Below are 19,553 nucleotides of genomic sequence, written 5' to 3' on the forward strand. Positions count from 1 at the left end.
CTGGGCACTGAGCCTTGCAAATTCGCCTTGGTTGAGCATGACCAGACCAGATGTAGATGTAAGCCAGCCTTGGGGGATCCGTTTTAAAAGAATGACACATTTATTCCATAGTTAACATCTTCACAAGGATCCCTTGCATGCACAGCCCGCAGCAACTGTCATTCTCCATCCCTTGTCCAACTGTCCCTCCTAGAACCTCAGACACATGACATTGATATCCCACCAGACGCAAAGTTGCTGGCACGAGCTGGGGACTTAGTACTCTCACAGACTAGGAAATGAAAATGAAACAACCTAAACTTACAGTAAACAGAACACCCTGAACTTACTCCTAACAGAATCAAATAGGTATCTTCATTCTTTTTGGATTTGGAGATAAACATAAGTATGTGCTAATCAACACTTGTGCTACACGCTTGTGCACCATTGTCACATGCACTACAGGGCAAACACAGAGCAACTTGTGCAAGCGTCAATTATTTAATGTATTCAGCATTTGTGCATACATTTTTATGAGACGATTTGAAATATTTTGTATTAACAATCTTCCCTAAAATGCGTAAAAACACTGGCTTTTTGAGTGATGTGAAAAAGGTATTTGCTTTACTAAAAGAACTTGCTGCTATCTAAAAAACAAGTTAGGTCTGTTAACCACTTAAAGCTTAAATACAAATAAACATTAGCTTTCGGGAATTTAAAGTCATAGAGATCAGCAAAAATATAATACCTGGCCTATAGAAGTTGCCATGAAAAATAGCAATGACCGGTTTTGTTATAGATCAAACTATTTATTTATTTATTTATTTCTATCACGCCGGTAGCCCGCAGGCATCAGGGCGCTACATGAAGACACATCAGACAACAAGGAGAAATAACATGGAGAAGGGACCATTTGAAAAAGGTTCATTACTAACTCGAAACATGTTACCTTAATTTCTACAGTGAACTAAAGACAATGAAGAACAAACTTGTAAGTGATGGATAACCTTGAAGGATAGTCACTTGTCTGTGTTGCATGTTTTAAGAGCCTGCAAAACCACTGTTACTTAATTCTCCACGATTTCTATGGTCTCTTCTCATTACCATCTCCAAACTGCAATCCTAACTCGTCCATCTTTTATCTTGATATCCTTGTTGCACGGAGTGAATTGCTGTGTTAGCTTGAACACATACATCACAGTACACATATGCAGTGGCAGTATTACGATTTATGCCGATCTACAATGCAATGCACTGTTATATTGTATGATTAAAATACATGTAAAATAAGGAAAAGGGGTGACTTCTGTTAGTTGGATATTGTTTTCCCGGCTACACGGGATCAGTCTCAAATAGCCAACACGTATGCACTAAACCAGCTTTGACAAGACTGCATGTCATTAACATTGTATTTTGCCCAAAGATAACATCTTAAATAAGTTGGCCAGTGGTGGGGCTATGGGAAAGGCTGGGGTGGTAGTTGTCCTACCCTCGGTACATTAGCAGATCCAAAAGCACCAGCCTTGCGGATTACAAATAGTACTGACTGGTGTCCCCATGAGGAGCCCTTCACCCCTTTCACTAAAAACGTCCCCCACCCCTGATGTTATTCCTCCCTATTTCCCGACTCGTGTTCAATGGCATTTTTAATAGGAAAAACGTGGTGTTGTTGCACTGATGAGCAATCAGTCCTACGATGAAAGGAATGTGTTGTTCTACAGCAGAGTGGCACACTTTCATGATACTTTACCTGCGTAAAGCAACTTCCGAATGCAGTGAATCTGCTGGGATTTACAGGCTACGTAGAGGGGACTTCCCAAATGAGGAATGTCTTGGTCCACATCAATACCCCAGGAGATCAGGACTTCCAAGCAATCGCTGAAACCTGCCAATACAGGGAGAGACACGAAAAGTACACGTTTGCACAAGGATGTGACGTTTTGAAATGCAATGGCATGTGATTATTCAGCGTTCACAGTAACCATGGCCCGCCCTTATGTTCCCTTACCTTTACTAGATGCTTCATGAGTTGGTGAAGGCTGGCATGTCTCCAACTGAGTTTTGGCACCATATTCCAAAAGGAGATCCACACAACTAGCACTGCCTCTTGAGCATGCATTAAATAATGGAGTCACCCCATCGATTGTTGCAGCATTGACCTGGAAAATACCATATACGTCATGGTAAGGTGCATCTGATGCCCTTTGCCTGGCAAGGCTTTAAACTTTCACACTGCACTGTACAAAAGGACTTTGTATTCACAGAATAAACTGTAACCACAGTTTTACGCTTTTTCTACTAATCTTACTTATCATTAACTGTAGGCAAATAAGTTAATTGTGGTCAATTTAACAAGCGTTACTGAAGCGCAAAACAGTTTTATCTGGTCTTCAAAATCTCCAATCTAGTGTTAAATTCAATTAAATAATTATCGTTTGTAAAATAAATCAGGGTAAGTTAAATTTAGCTGACCTAAACAAAATGTAACCCAAAATTAGATTGCATTTTGTTCCTACCGAATATAAAACAAATCGTTTGATCTACTGGAATAATTGATTCTATGTGCACATTAAATCTGATGTTAAACCTTTGAGGCCAACTTGATTTTGCACCTGTGCTTGAAAGATTATTTGTGCTTGACATGTTGGTGCTATGAATATGTAAAGCACTCAGCAACATGACAGCTGCATATATCCTTTTTACAGTGCATTTTCAATTAATAAATAGAAAAATACAGAGGGCACGAGTCTGATGTCTGTTTTATATTGAAAAAGTCTTAGGGGGCGCTAGAGAGCAGCCAGCAAGATGGCCGCCTAGCACGTAAATTCCCAAACGCTCACACATTCCGAGAAAATACCCTGCTTGGGAGTGGCTTGATGCCAAGGAACTCTTTACTTTGATCGGATAACCCCAAATCCTAAGGGTATGGTGACAATGCCTTCTTTTATGGTAACCAATGCACTATAAACAATAAAGGCAATAAGTTGGTATGTAGTGCCTACTTAAACATCAACATACAATATATGCTAAAAATAGTGTTTATTTCATTACAAAAATATATATACAAGATGTCACAATTTGATAAAACATGTACACAACAATTTGAATATACACTTTTAGAAGTGTCAAAACTTCTATCTACACATCTAAAAAGAGATCCTATAATCTAAAAAATAGATAATTCCAATAATAGCCAATACCGCTGTCTTAAAACAAATCAAAATTAGGGATACACCTGAACATTGAGTTTCAATTTTCACAAACATGATCAAGTTCACGCCTAAACCCAACATGTTTCTGTCATTCCCAACAAATGTTTGACATTCTTCGGGGGTAATAACACACAATTGATATCTCCTCCAATCATTAGTAACACTCCAAATGTGTAACTCATGGACAGAAGCACAGTCCTTCAATTGTGTTCTTGTCATGTATTCAACATATGTAGGTAACAGTGTTTCAATCAGGGCTGCATAAACCTGGAACATCTTTCTAAAAACAACTCCCAATAACAAACAATTACACATAGGCACTATTTCGAACTGCAAGGTTCATTTTTTTCACAATTAATGTGTTCATCTTAGTCACACCTCAATTGCAAAACATACCTGTAAATTCTGGTTGATTATAACATCATAAATATGCTGACATTCAGTGTGTCGATTCAAAGGTCATCTAACGTTCATACAGTCAGCCCTCTTTCTAAAAATAAAGAACAGGGCATATGGACTCAAAACTAAACTGTTCAATAATACTAAAGACCGTATACCTTGACCCCCAACCATAATGTGAATTACCACAAGTCACCACTGCACCACAAGGTGTGCAAAACAGAAATCACAGGTGCCTCCTCCACCATGTTCCATCTAGATCACAGCCTCACCAAACCGAAAGACACCATCACCAGGTGAAACCTCGTACACAATTTCAATGTGATTGAAACAAAATGTCCAGGCACCCAGGGCAATGCCAATAAGATCACCTCTTCTCTAGTCCTTGATTTTCAGAGATTGTAATGGAAAAATTAACAAATCACCCTCCGTTGAAAAAGCTTGCTCTTACTGCTATTATAGGCCACCTGCAAAGGATATAACCACAATATAATAAAGCAATGCAAGAGGCTCAAACAGTTTCTGCTCACAATTACTCAATAACGGGACACTGTTCAAATTATCATCACTTACCCAAAAGGTTTGCACCAGCCAGCTCAAACCATTAACTGAAACTGCAACAATACTGTAACTGGAAACTCGTCCCGTACTAACTCTTATATCAGTGTACCTGATTGTAACAGCCTCACTTGATCATCGTGCCACTACAATTGCGTACACCAATTGGTGTGAAAGTGTAACATATACATCTGAGCATCGCATCGGAATTTAAGGTCCCCAACCTACTGTATTTACCCAGCTCACTAGACCCCCTTGTTCTACTGGACCCAACTTCGGGCGGCCGAACAAAACCCTATCCTGGTGCGATCATCATTGCCCAGAAAGGTCCCAAACCACCTAGTGGCACAACTCATAACTGCGTGTATCCACGGGGAAAAATATATACATTGGGAATAAATATATATACGAGGATCAAACACCCCACTCACTGCACCTATTAAGAGGTACCACGAGTCATATTGTACAGCATCTAAGTATTCCTGCATTTTATCACAAGGTCAAAAAAGTGTTTCTGAATACTAAAACAACTCTTACTACCAAGGAGATGACCCATCATAGGTGAATTATCATATTACTGATATTGCACCAATTAGGAGAAGCTGTATAGCAGATTGCTCAAGCAACCTACACATGTTACCACTCAATATGCTCATTGAGACCCATAACATGACTTTTTGTCATATAAACCATTTTATTTTCGCTTGTAGCAACTTTTTATTAATCACCAACTGATTAGGGCCTTTCACTTTCAATAGTGCCATCCACTGAAAATCAGTGACTGTATGGTCTCTGTCCATGCAGTGTTTTACTAACGGTGCTGGTCTCGATCTGGTTTTTGAGACAGCTCCTATGTTCAATGATACGTGTTCTACATTTAGAATTTGTCTTCCCCACATAAATCATCTTACACCGGCATTTAATCATGTATACAACATTGGTAGCATTACAATTGATAAAATCCCTCAACAGCCACAATTTTGGCAGGCTCAGATCCACAGATAATGTCATACTAGTCAAAAACCAAACTGAGCAACCTCCACAGTGGTGGTGCCCTACAACAGGCCTCAGTATTTATGGGGCTTGAGACATGTTGTAGGGCACAACCGTTGTGGAGGTTGTGGGCGATGGTGAAATTTGACCAACCTAACCCAAAAGAAATAATAATCCTTATGAACACTGCCTTTGTTCTGAGGCTGCGGGTATGAAAAATTGAGTTTTCACATTTATCAAAGCAGCAATCAAGGCAAACATAACATATACAGAAACAGACTCTGAAGGGAGATTGGTACTTGGTTCTCTACATATCAACAATAAAAAGTATCACATAATGAACATATAGGCACCAACATGCAACGAGCCAGGCTTCTGGAAATCATTGTGCAAAAAGATTGGGCCCTATGCCGAGAGCAATGACATTTTTGGAGGGGATTGGAACCTCCTATTAGACGCAATCCGGGACAGAAAATTACGGGTAAGATTCAAAGAAGGAAGGCCCATAAATCACTAACCACTATAATTAACAAATGTCCCTTGACAGACATCTGGAGACTCTGGAATCCGGAAGAACATGACTGTACATTCTACTCTAACACCCACCATTTTTACTCGAGAATTGATTCGTTTTTAACTGGAAGCCTTTTAAGGAACAGCATTATGTCACTAAGATAGACCCTATTGTACGATCTGATCATGCACCTGTCTCATAACAACCTAAAATCAACCCATAAGAGATAAGAGAAAATGGAGGCTTAATATCTCACTACTCTAAGACAAAGATTTACCAAGGGAACAGAGAAATGTTCTAGGGAATTCTTCTCCATTAACTGAACAGAACACATTAGCATGGAAATGATATGAGACGCTTTCAAAGCTACACTGGAGGGGAAATAAATTAAGTGTTTCATCCAAGAAAAAGAAAGTCAAAATGGAACTCCTAGACAGCCTATGTAAAATCAAACAATCAGAGAGACAATATCGATGTGACAACTCAGACCTAGCCATAAAGAACCTGATCAAACTAAAATTCAAATTTAATACAAAAATCGACAATAGGTGCTAATATAACGTTGGATAATATTGAGGCAAAATACAACGGAGGCTCAAATAAGGCTGGGAAACTATTGGCAAGATACTTAAAAGGCAAAAGAGAAAAAAACAAAATTTAATCAATCAAAAATAAGAAGGGGGAAACCCTCACCAAGCACAAGTATTTGCTGACTTCTACCGCTCTCTATACTCTTCTAACACCCCAGACACTCCAAACATACAGGCTGACATAGTTAAATTCCTAGATAATATTCCATTAAACAGGAGAAGGAAAATGAACCTAAAATGACTGAATACTCACATCACAACTAATGGAATTATGAAAGCAATCTTAACTCGTGAAGAAAGGGAAAGCTCAATGACCAGATGGCTACCCAATATAATTCTACCAAACCTCCCTGACCTCTATTACTCTTATGCTCCAAACTTTATACAAACATTTTAGCAACAATGCCCACAGTAGGAATACTTTTGAAGAAGCCAATATAACTGTTCTACTGAAAGACAAGGACCCCACCAACCCAAAAAATTACTGCCTAATCTCACTTATTAATGTCGACTGCAAGATTTATGCCAAAATTCTTTCAAACAGGACTGGAAAAAGTCCTACCATACTTAAACAAAAACAATCAAGTATGATTCATAAAAGGATGCGAACACTAGAATCTTATCTGACATATTAGCCCCCCACAATCCTCATTTAGAATCAAAATTGATCATTGAAGAAGCCAATATAACTGTTCTACTGAAAGACAAGGACCCCACCAACCCAAAAAATTACTGCCTAATCTCACTTATTAATGTCGACTGCAAGATTTATGCCAAAATTCTTTCAAACAGGACTGGAAAAAGTCCTACCATACTTAAACAAAAACAATCAGGTATGATTCATAAAAGGATGCGAACACTAGAATCTTATCTGACATATTAGCCCCCCACAATCCTCATTTAGAATCAAAATTGATCATGGCATTGGACGCTGAGAAGGTGTTCGATCGCCTGGAATGGAACTTTCTAATCCAGGCACTGAGTTGGCACGGCATTGGCAGACCCTTCATTAATTTGGACAAATGCCTTTACCACTCCCCAAGGGCTTCTATCTCGGTTAACATTACACTCTCCTCCCTGTTGCTCCTAAGCAGAGGCACAAGACAAAGGATGCCCACTATCACCACTCCTCTATGTCCTGGCACTCGTGCCACTTCTGGAATTTATTAGGAACGATCAGAGCATTACAGGCATCCAAATCCAAAACCATCAATTCATATTAGTTGCATATGAGGATGACGTCATTCTTTTTGTCTTCAGTCCAGACGATGCGCTATGTTACGGTTACAAGCTAAACGAAGGAAAAACAGAACTCCTGCAACTATCAATTTCATTACATGCATAAAAAATGACCTAGATGATCTGTGTCAGGAATGTGGTGGGTGCTTCTGGGGTATTCTGTGGCCAGAGCCACCATTTAAAGGCTAATAAGCCATGGAGATGCAGCTTGTTTGGTCCGCAGACTGCATTGCCCAGAAGACTTGGGGGCAACATATGTCACGTAGGAATGCGAACGCTGGATGCTTCTTAAGCCTGTCTCCCATCCGTGCTGGTGGCTGGTAATTGCGGATTATGGCACGGACAGGGCGCGGTGAGGGCACAGGATGCAGTGCAGGAAGGAGTGGTGTGGCGTATGAACTAACTTCCGGCCGCTTCGCCGGGTAATGCTGGTTGTGGTACAGGAGTTGGAGTGTCGGTAAAGAAATTGGTACAGCCTCCTCTGCATGCGGCTGTTTAAAGCTGGAGTCATACGTGCCCAGGCTGCCTTGTGAGGCTGCCTTGTCAGTTAAGTAAATATACAGTTTAGCAATGTTTGTAATAAGAGTATCCACGTGTGCACGTTAACAAATGTAATTGGACTGAATGCATGGGGCACCATGTTTTCATAAAACTGCCCAGTCCCAAAGTGGGCTGCACATGCATTTGTGTACTATGTTTAATTTCATGCTTTGTCAAAGGCCATAAGTTTGCCTTATCACAAGGGACACTCCCTATTGTTTGTTTTCATTCCATGTGTTTAATGTGCTTAGACGAAAAGCCTCTGTGTTTGTTTCACTTTATGTTACGTATTTAATGTGTATAGGCTAATAAGCCTTTATGCTCACTGATCTAATGCTGCCATGTGTCTAATTGCTTTGTGCTGGGTATTATGTTACTTGCAGGTGCTTCAGGTGTTTATAGCCTTCATGTTGGATTAAGTGAATGCGCTGAGTATGCAAGTTACGTTCTCGGTAACTAGTATAGTCAGGTCGCATCTGAGAGTAAATTTCAGTGTACTGTTTTTCCCTAAACTCCACTAACCCATCCAATTAATTTACCCTAACCCTCTTTCCAGTTTCCCTTTACTTCCCCTTCTCACCCTCAACCTCTCCCTAATCCCTCGTACCCCCACTGGCTGCCTTGTGGTTACCTGTGGTTATCTTATCAGGAACCTTTGCCAACCAAGTCGAGAGGGTTATTCCCATTCGGCTTCTGTGGATTGGGTGGGAATGTCGGTACTTTGCCCCTCTGGTTCTTGACAATCTGGAACTTTGTTGTAAAAACGACCACATTAAATATCTGGCAACTGATTTCACAACACACTTAGAATCAACCATTTCCAGAGCCCAAATCTCCACAATTTAAAAAACAAAGGAAGACCTAGAGAAATGTTCCCCATTGTTTCTCTCGTTGTCGGGTAGACTGAACAATCAAAATGATGATCAACCCAATAATACTGTTACCTCTTTCAATGATTCCAATCCCCTTCAACAACAAATTCTATAAAGTTTCATTGGAAGGGGAAACCCCTGAGAATTTCCATTAAAAAACTACAGATGAGTAAAAACCAAGGAGGGTTCAAATTTCCCAAATTCATTGCATACCATAAACCCTTCATTGTAGCCCAAATCAACCACATCACATATCACCCCACATTCGATAGAGGAGAATCCAAGGTGGTTGGAATTGGAAGAAACCCTTTCTTATCCATTCCCACTGGACTGCAGTCTCATAATGAGTCCATAGATCGACAAAGACCATACAATATTGTCTGCCTCCTCCAACATTTTTAAGCAGGTTTTTAAAAGACCTGGTACAAGCCAAAACAAATGTATTAATTTCCCAATATGGCATAACCCCAAACTAACTATAAACAAGAAAGGAATATGTTGTCAAGCATGGATCACAAAGAAAATATTCTACACTTATCAACTTTCAGATAAAAATAAGCTATCCACATTTGCAGAACTTCAAAGCAAATACAGTACACCAAACCAAGAATTCAGTAATTATCTCAAACTAATCAAAGTAATAAACACACTTAGGGCAAACGACTAATCACTTAAGAACAAAACCAAAGAGGACTTTCAGCTGACAAGCAAAATATACAAAGCCAGCTCATTCTATGAAAATAGAATCCCAATTAACACAGCAGCAAAAATCAGCTCTACTTCTAATAAGAAATGGGGACAAAATGTAGACATCGATGTTGATCTCACCGAATGGGAACAGATCTATAAAGAAATCTGCACATCGTTGAGAGCTGCCAGCAAATCCCAAACACTACATAGGTCTCTATGGTCACCAGACTGAATGCACAAGGCCTAAATTGGCGACAACCCAACGTGCTGGAGATGTAAAGCTCCCCAAGAAGTAGGCGCACTTGAGAACATGCTCTTTATCTGCCCATGCTCATCCAGTTTTTGGAATGAGGTAACACAGTCTATCTTAGGCATACTGCAGCTGAACCCTAAAAACACACTAAAATAACTTAACTTTGTATCAGCACTTTGAATAAAGACAACTCACTGAACCCCAAGAACACACTGCTGCTAGACACATTACTTGCGGAAAAATCAAGAACCCCCGTCCCATAGACGATGGTGAAACTTCGTATGCTAGTCCCACAGGCTACAGAAACCACTCTGCCGGGACACAAGGTCACTTGCGTACTTTACCCAAATATGGAACCCATTTGAAAACTATTTAAACCACATGCAACCTAGTGACCCAAACATCCGTAAAAATCTGGAAGTCTGTAAACCACCCTTAATATAAAACCCTCCACACACATTACTTAAAACGTACCATGGGTAGATATAAAATGGTCCGGGATCCGGCGCCTGCCCCCCGTTGCCCAAATAGATGTAAAACAGGACATTTCCTTATGGAAGCTTCCGAGACTCAACCCTCTAGATGCTTGTGGCTCCCAAGTATAAACAACTAAAACTAATGACGATGTCATATTTATTATGAATATATATACCCTCAACACACCACATGGTCACCAATGACACAGATCACAATGTAGATATGGATGAACCAGTAGTACCCCAGATATATCTACCAACTACTTATAGTTCACTCTCTGAAACCCATGACCTTTTAACCTCCGGTGCTCTTCCCTACTCTCTCTTCCTCGTCCTTACAACCTCTCTCGCTTTCTGCTATTCTCCTAAACTTAATAACAAACAGGTCCCAAACCAGACCTGAATAAGGCCTACAAAGTGGCGGCTTGCAGTTCTTCACCTCAAAATTAACATATGCATTGCAATCAAAGAGTCGTGGTTGATAAGAGATTGGAATTGTTGAAAATCAAGAATCCACAGCTTAGTAAAATGCAATGGAGACCGATTTTACAACTTTCTGACGCATGGTGCTTACTCAGATATTCACCATCTAATTGTAACACCCCATGTACACCAGACGTCCAATTCTCTCCCAGACCACCTGAATATACACTGAATCCTATTCTATGTTGGGGGCGATTGTGCCTATGTTGAATGGTTTGGTGTTCCTTCGCAAAACCTCACTACAAATCTTTTCAAACCAAAACAAAAAGACCCTGCTCAACATATCTGTCAGAGTCTAGTTCTTACACTGTATCTAGTGGGACAGTTTTCCTGCGGGCTAGTGCTGGCATCAAAGGGATGTTTGAGGTGAAACCCTTTGCTGCGAGAGCTGAAAGTGGACCTCCTAGCCCCTCAGAGAGAAGGGCCTGTTGCTGACATGAAGCTGGATGACAAGATTTAGGCAGTACAACTGAGCGCCACTGTCATATTCAGGTTTAGTTCTGCAATTCTATGTCAAGACAGGAGGTCCATATTCTGCTTCTCAATCTTCAGAGAACAGCATCTTTAAAACGGTAACAAAACGATGAACCAGAAGAACTACCATATCTGAACTGACTCAGCCAGCCATCTTTCTTAGATGCTCAGATACAATTCTGACTGACTATATATATATATATATATGTTCGTAGGCGGATTATGTTTATAGCATTTTAAATAATTTTCCGACTGAAGACATATATTTACTTGTAGGAGGATTCATTAAAACAGTCAAGTTAGCGTTGACTGAGTTTAATTAATTGAGGCGCAGCAAGTGAAGGCACGCCCAGCCTTTACCCTACTCTCGCCTGAGCACCAGAGGTGCTTCTTCCATTACTTTCAGCTATTTGCTCTGTGGGCACTCACCCATGCACTCTGCAGAATCACCATTTCACAGTAATCCGCTGTAGTGCTTCAGCATTCAGCGAGCCACAGCGGACCACTGATAAGGCATCCCGCATCCAATGCCACAGTCTTCTGCCCCAAAGAGGCAAGCCGGACGCACCACCTACTGTGTCCCGTCTCCATCAGACCCTCCCCGCTACAAATAATATCAGATACCACACCCGGTAAGGCAGGCCCATCTTAGATAGGGCGCTGCTCCACAAGCACCTCCCAAAAAAAAATGTAAACTAATAAGCGAAGGGCAGAGACAGAATGCAGGCTGTACTGGTAGCTAAGATGCGCATGACGGGCAGGAAGGGCCCAAGTACAAATCTACAGCCCCTCATTTCAACTGTGACAGATGGGTTTTGGGGTCAACATCAATAACATAATCACTAATCAATCTTATACTAATTATTGGTGCCTATACTAAGTGTAGTTTTCAACAATGTCTGAGTCAGAGAATTTGGCTTTCGAAAGTACCTCCCAGGACAATCAGATGGCCCTAAGCATCTGAAGTTTCCTGTGGTCCTTGGTTGACAAAACGGTTAGAGAAGCTCTGTTGGCTAGTCTTAGACCCATGCAAGACTGTTTGGGCACAAGTAGAGGTATTATTGACAAGCCCCCAGAGGGTATTAACCATAAGAGGGAAAAAGGGGCAGATAAAGAAAGCTCACACAAATGTGCCTTGTGAGAAGAAGCCAAAGGGAGACAAAAAAGGCAATCAATAGTCTTCTGTGAAACTTTAAGAAAGTGTTCTGGATCAAAAGAGGGAGTGGGCAAGATGGCTGCGCAACGCTTGCACTCCAGCATTCCCTCGCCGCTGCCGAAAAGGAGGTGTACACCCTCCATGCAAAAGGAACCCAGAGCAGCTTCTCCCCCAGCTCCAGAGGAGAGAAAAATGAATTAACAACAAGGAGGGGAAACCCCTGCGGTACTAAACAATGTGTGCGAGGGGCTAGGATATTGGAATCCCAGCAGAGGGGCGCTGCATGGCCGGGACCTTCCTCCATCTCCTCACTGGTGGTGAGTGCACAGAGCAGGGGCTGTGACAGCAGGTGAAGGTAGCCACGTGGCATGAAGCTTGTAAAGCGGACATCTGGTGGAAACCCGAAAGCCGAGGGAACATTGTAGAAGCAAACCGAAATCGGGACCCGGTGCTGGGGACCAACAGATGAGACACGAGGGTAATTGGGGGTCGTGGGCAGTCTTCTTGAGGTGGTCATTTTCTGGTGCCTGGGCGCCCTTACCCCCATATGGAAATAGGGGCCTTAAGGCTCTGGACCTAAACCGAGCACCTGACCCTGGTATGCAGAGTAGCATGTGAAGTTTCTCCTGGAGCGTGCAGCAGGCTAAAGGACTCAGGAAGCAGGGGCAACACCAAGGAAGCATGGGGCCTGTGTATTCAGCGGCTGCTTCGCCCCCCCAATGGGTACCAGTACTACCCCATACTCATCAGAGCCCCAGCAGAGGAGGCTGGGGGAAGATACAAGGTATTGGTCGGAGCTGAAGGGACTCGGGTTGCCCAGATGTATACCTCCCTCTCTCCTCCTACTGAGTGCACGCTGCCCCCAAAGAGACTCACAGACTGGCTCCTCACCTGCGTTCTGGTCTTTCTTCATGTGGGACGGCCAGAGAGATACAGCAGTCTGGTTGCTGGAGGGGAACTGGACCATGAGCCTGGCAATGGTGGAACCCATGAAAAACAATGCAGCATCTGCTGAGCAGGGATGGAGGAAGGCCTCAATGAATAAGGATGTATTAAATATCCTCCTAGTTATTAAGAGCAGATCTACAGGCCTCACTCTCAGAACTTAAGGGCAGAATGAACAAGGTGGAGGAGAGAGGTGAAGCCATAGAAAACAACCAAACTTCAGAGGACATCAAAGAGGTTTGCCTGGACGCCCGTCTCAAACAACTGGAGCGAAAGGACAAGGATCGCACCCTCAAGGTCGAGGACATGGAGGACAGGTAGAAACTCAACAATATTCAACTTTGGGGTGTGTCACACAAAGATAGAGAATCCCAGTGGGAATTGGAGAGAAAAATAATCTGATTATTTGTTAGATTTGTCTTTTGTTTTGTATGTACTCTTATGTTTTTTATATCATTGTCTGTTCTATTGTAGCGCTATGAGTCCCATGGACGAGTCAGCGCTTTATAAAAATTAAAACAAACAAACAAAAGTGAAGGATGAGTTGGCGCTCCTCTTCGAAGGGGAAACTCAGAGAGACATACAGTTCAACTTTGTCCATGGAGGAGGGGGCCCAGAGAGGGTTCTAGCTCAATCCTTGCTAAGTGCAATTATTACAAGGACACATAGTATGCAGCGATGTTATCAAATATAAAACAACAAATGTACCCAAAACGTCAAAAAACAAATAACGACATTTTTAAAACTATACATATGTGGTTGGGAATGGGAATAGTAGTTTTTGTGGTGGGGAAAGTTTTTTTTTTTTTTAAAAGGGGAGAAGGGTTGGGGGAAGGGAACCCCCAAAAACAACAAAAACAAATGTGGTATTTTTGTTTTAGATGTGTTTTCTTCATTCAAAATTAATTCTTTGTTTTATCATTCGATAAAAACACATGTAACTGGACACGCTTCATTGATTTTCTTGCAAAGGCCCGACCACATCATGTATGAAGGATCCAGAGTCAGGACTTTTCAGGGGGAACCTTAAAGCCACTCACAACATGGATAACTGAAAGGGATGTTCGTTACAGATGGGGTTTCCCCTTCTGCATGTCTTTTCGAGAACATGGATACATCCTACAGGCTGACAGATGCATCTGACATCCCTCAGGCACTGGAGCAGCCGTTACAAAGGAAGAAGAAGGAAGGCTGACACATTGACATGCAATGAGGAGAAAGAAAGACATGAACGGTTCTTGAAGGCCTTTACAGGAAAGGGATTCTGAGTGAAGGCTCCCATAAATTTAGCAAAGTTGTAAAAACATTGCCAATTAAAATAAAAGGTTCATATTTGGCATGTTTTAATCATATCTCTGAAGTAGATTTGTTATATGGACGAACACACAAGGTGAATGTTTACCAGAGAAAGGGGGGGGGTTCAATGTTTGAAGGAAAATGCAAAGGTTGATGCGGTGAGGGGCGACCAGAGAGCGCTGTGCCCTGGTGGCCTGGGTTTCACTCGACATCTCACTATGGGGGATTCCTCACGTTACTTCTTTTTGTGTGTTCTATTTTTGATGTTGATGGTGATGGTTTGATGAAGGTGTAATATTACTACATGCAATTTGTTAAATGGGGAGGGAAAAGTGGGGATTCCAACACCCAGCCATCTTTTCCAGGCTTATGATACGACAAATGTATTTAGATGGTTGGTCTGAAGAAAAGTTAGACTCTTCAGTAGGGCAACCCCTGATTTAAGGGACGGGTAGTCACAAGATAGACACCATTAGCGTTCAAGGCCACAATTCAACCAGTAAAAGATCATACTGGGAAGAGAGATGAAGAAAAGGGTGATTTTGGTGCTTCTGGTTCAGGAAACCCACTTCAAGAAAGGGGAGGAAGCCAGAATGTATGGCAGACACACAGGACAGTGTTTGTGGGTGCCAGCCCCAGTTAAAAGGTGGGGAGTGGGGATCCTCTTAAGCTCAAGAATTACACTGATGGGTGTTCAAGCAAATTAAATGGGAACATAACATGAGGGGAGACTCTTGAAGTTAAAGGGTACAATGATGGGTAGAATGGTAACTCTAGCTACGTTCTTTGCCCCAAATATTCAACCATGGAAGTTCATTGAGGAAGCCTTCGAAAAACTGAATGAATGGGCTGAGGGTCTGTGGGTACTAGGTGGAGACTTCAACACCATGAAACATTCCTGACTCAACTGAATATACAGGCAGGGGGTCTGGAGTGGAATAAGGTAGCAGATTAACACTTCCTATATGAGTGCTTGGAATTGTGCGCATGGTGCGATACTTGGGGGGGGACCAGATCTTTTATGAGAGTTGACTATCAATTGATAGAAAGAAGCAGATCATACCTACTAAGAAAAGTAGGCGCACAGGTGATCGGCTGGTCAGACCATGATGCAGTGGCAAGTGAATTACTATGTGTTAAGAGGGATTTCTAGAATTTGGCCCGGTGGACAGATTTTAGGAGGCCACCCTACTTATAGTGAACAGGGTAACTCTGAGAGGTTAGCCAAAGTCAATCAAGGTAAGCGTGGAGAGTGGCTAAGGCTTAGTCTCAGGAGAGTGTGAGTGGGGTCAGGGGTCCACAATGAGTTCACACAGTGAAGCACACAACAATTCAATTTAGACAAGTAGTACAAAAATATTATATTTATTATAGGCCCAAAACCTACACTAGGAAAGGAAATGAATGTAGGAAGTAATATCTCACAACACTCAGTTATAAATCATATGGGATATATTACTCACCGTAATCTTATTTCTCATGCTTGTATCTGCTTAGATTCACAAGCTATGCATAGGCCGACATCTAGTGGAAGTTGCAGAGTATTACAGTTGTTGTTTTTAAAATTCGAAAAGGGACGTCGACAGGGCGTGCCTGTAATACTATCCCTAGTGTGACGTCCACTGTACCCATGGTCCTTCACGCGTCAGGGTCCCTCAGATTGTTTTGTTCTGACATGATCTTGCATGAAGTGTAATGTGAGTACAGTTGTATCCAAGCAGATATAGACAGAAAGCTCATATAACATCTATGCACCTTCTCCCAGGCGAGGAAAGGTTGGCGCATGTGAATCTAAGCCGATACAAGCATTAGAAATACGATTACAGTGAGTAATGTATCCCTTCTGAGGCTTGTGGAATCTGCTTAGATCACATGCTATGCATAGATTAGCGAGCAATGTTATTAGAAGGTGGTGGATTGTGAGAAGGAGCAACGGCAAATAGATGTTTAGAACTGCTTGTCCCACCTGTGTATCTGCTTGGAATGTGTGTCAATGCAGTAATGCTGAGTGAAAGTGTGTACTGAGCTCCATGTAGCTGCTTTGCAAATGCTGTCTAAGGGTACATTTGCAATAAAAGCCAGAGTAGCTCCTGTGCTCCGTGTGGAATGAGCTCTTGGCGTGAAAGGCAGTGTTTAATTTGATAATGAATAGCATAGTTGTATACATCTGACTATCCATCTGGAGATAGCATTTTTGGAAATCCGGTCCCACTACCTGCCTGTTGCTATGGAGACAAACAGTTAATCCGTCTTTCTAAGCGGTCTGGTAGTAGAGGACCGGTCTCCTCACATCTAATTTGTGGAGTTTAACCTCAGCTGAGCTAGTTGGATTCTGAAAGAAAACCGGAAGCTCAATGGACTGGTTTATGTGGAATTTAGAAATGAATTTAGGCGAAAACCTAGGATGAGTACGTAAAACCAATTTATCTTTATGGACAATAAAGAAAGGGTCCTGCACTGACAAGGCTTGTAATTCACTGACTCTTCTTATGGAAGGCAGTCTTGTAGGTCAGGTGTTTAAGACTCGACTGGTGTATAGCCTCGAAAGGGGGTCCCATGAGCTTTGCCAGTATTACATTGAGATCCCATCCTGGCGGGGGATTAGAAATTGGAGGGTGGAGCCTCTTTACTCTCTCCATGAATGCCTTAATGACCGACACTTTCCACCACGAGACTTTACTTTGAGAGGTGGCATAGGCTGATAAAGCTGCCAGGTGGACCTTTACAGAGTTGAATACTAACCCTGAATCTAACAAGTGGAGTAAATAATTTAGAATGTGTGAAGGAGTACATTCTACAGGGTTTATTTGTTTTTACTGGCACCAAATTACAAATCTTCTCCACTTGTCGAAATAGCAATGTCTAGTGTTTGGTTTTCGTGCCTCCTTGAGGATTTCCATACACCGCTGTAGTAGATTAAGGTGTCCGAACTCTATGACGTCAGGAGCCATGCTGCCAAGTTCATTGAGTGTGGCTGAGGATGTACCGTTGTTCCCCCGTGTTGGGTTAACAGGTTGGTTAGTACGGGAGCTTTATGGGATTGCACATCGCCAGTTTACGCAGATGTGGATACCATGTTTGTCTAGCCCACATAGGAGCAACTAGGACGAGCGCCATCTGTTCTCTGTGCATCTAGTTCACAATCCTGCTCATTAATGGTGTTGGGGGGGGGGGGGGGAAGCGTAAGCACATTTCCCTGACCAGTTCATCCATAGGGCATTCCCCTTGGAGTTTGGCTGGGGGAACCTGAACGTGAAGTCTGGGCATTGCTTATTTTCTTTTGTAGCAAACAAGTCTATTGTGGGATAACCCCATTGAGAGAAGATGTGGTCTACGACGCTTGAATGTAGTTGCCACTCGTGTTCCTCTGGGAGGGGATCCCTGCTCAGAGAGTCTGCTAGAGTGTTGAGTACCCCTGGAACGTGCTGGGAGGATAGGTACATCCCCCGTTTGAGTGCCCAACTCCATATTTTTTGCACCAACTTGGATAGACTTGGAGAGTGTGTACCCCCCTGTTTGTTGATATAGAACATGGCAGTTGTGCTGTCTGTTAGAATTAGAACCGACTGGTTTATAAGTTGCATCTCGAATGCCTAAAGTGCTTTGAGTGCTGCCAGTAAGTCCAGCAGATTGATATGGTTCTGTGCCATGACCTGTGTCCACAGACTGCGTGCTGTGTGGTGAAGGTAATGAGCCCCCCACCCAGAAAGTGATGCGTCTGTCGTGACAACCGCCTGCACCTCCGGATCTTGAAAGGGTTTTCCCTTTAACAGATTTTCTCTCGACCACCAGCGTAGGTTTTGTACCAGTGTTGGCAAAATGACCTCTAGATCGCCCCACTGACCACTTGACTGAGACCATTGTTTCGCCAACCACTCCTGCATTGGTCCCATGCGCAGACGTGCGTGTGGGACTAGATAAATGCACAATGCCATCATGCCAGGTAACCGCATTGCTTTGCGTACGCTTGTCTGGAGACTAGCTTGATACTGGTGTATTTGCCGAATGCATGTTTTGCACTCTTTCCATGGATAGAAAGGCTAAGCCTGTTTGGGTATCTAATACAGCTCCTAGGAACTGTTTTGATGTATTTGGTAGAAGACTTGACTTTTTCTTGTTTATCGAGAAGCCCAATTGGTATAGAAGATCTATGGTTCTGTGCATGTTTAGTTTGCAAAGATGGGGAGTTTCTCCTGTGATCAGCCAGTCGTCCAGGTAGGGGTACACTGGGATTGCCTCCCTGCGCAGGTGCGCTGCCACCACTGCCAGTACCTTGCTGAATACCCTTGGAGCCGAGGCTATTCCGAAGGGTAGCACCTTGAATTGGTAATGCTGATTTGCTACTTTGAACCGCAAGAGTCTTCTGTGGCTTGACATATTTGTTTGCAGGGCGTACGTCTAATACTGGACGCATTGTTAGATCTTTCCTTGTTACAAGGAAGTATGTTGAATAGATACCCTTATTTACCTCGTTGGACGGCACAATCTCGATGGGGTCCTTGAGAAGTAGCGTGTTGACTTCTTCTGTCAAGATGAGTTGTTCCTCTCTTGACGTCTTCCTCTGGCGCGGGGGGAGGTTTGATGGTGTTTCTAGGACCTACACGCAATAACCTCCCGCTACTGTTGATAACACCCACTTGTGTGTGGTTCTGCCCTCCCATGTGTGGCGTGCAGTTTGAAATCCGTCCCCCGAATGGGGAGGCATGGGAGGGGACCTGTAGCAGGGCGTCATTATTTGGGATGCGTTCCTCCACCTCTGGAAGTGGAGGGTCTCCCCCGGCTGCGGCCTCTGCGCTGGCCTCTAGGATAATATAGCCCTGGGACGCTTGACCCTGGTTGTAATTCCAAGATGTATTCTGATTTTGTCCGTAACCGGAACCTCTT

The 19,553-nt window shown here is 42.7% G+C and overlaps 1 protein-coding gene across 4 annotated transcripts in view; it reads right to left on the reverse strand.

Annotated features, from left to right (window-relative positions):
• Window positions 1-19,553, reverse strand: part of ASB5 (ankyrin repeat and SOCS box containing 5) — a 554,925-nt gene that overhangs the window by 104,524 nt on the left and 430,848 nt on the right. For all 4 annotated transcript variants that reach the window (XM_069631443.1, XM_069631444.1, XM_069631445.1 and 1 more), the window contains exons 4-5: window positions 1,988-2,138; window positions 1,730-1,864 (exon numbers count right to left, since the gene is read on the reverse strand). In XM_069631443.1, coding sequence (XP_069487544.1) covers window positions 1,730-1,864; window positions 1,988-2,138 — 286 coding nt within the window. The remainder of the gene's footprint in view (window positions 1-1,729; window positions 1,865-1,987; window positions 2,139-19,553) is intronic.

Source organism: Ambystoma mexicanum, chromosome 6q (genome assembly GCF_040938575.1).
Source record: "Ambystoma mexicanum isolate Mex_15411 chromosome 6q, UKY_AmexF1_1, whole genome shotgun sequence".
NCBI classification, from domain to species: domain Eukaryota; kingdom Metazoa; phylum Chordata; class Amphibia; order Caudata; family Ambystomatidae; genus Ambystoma; species Ambystoma mexicanum.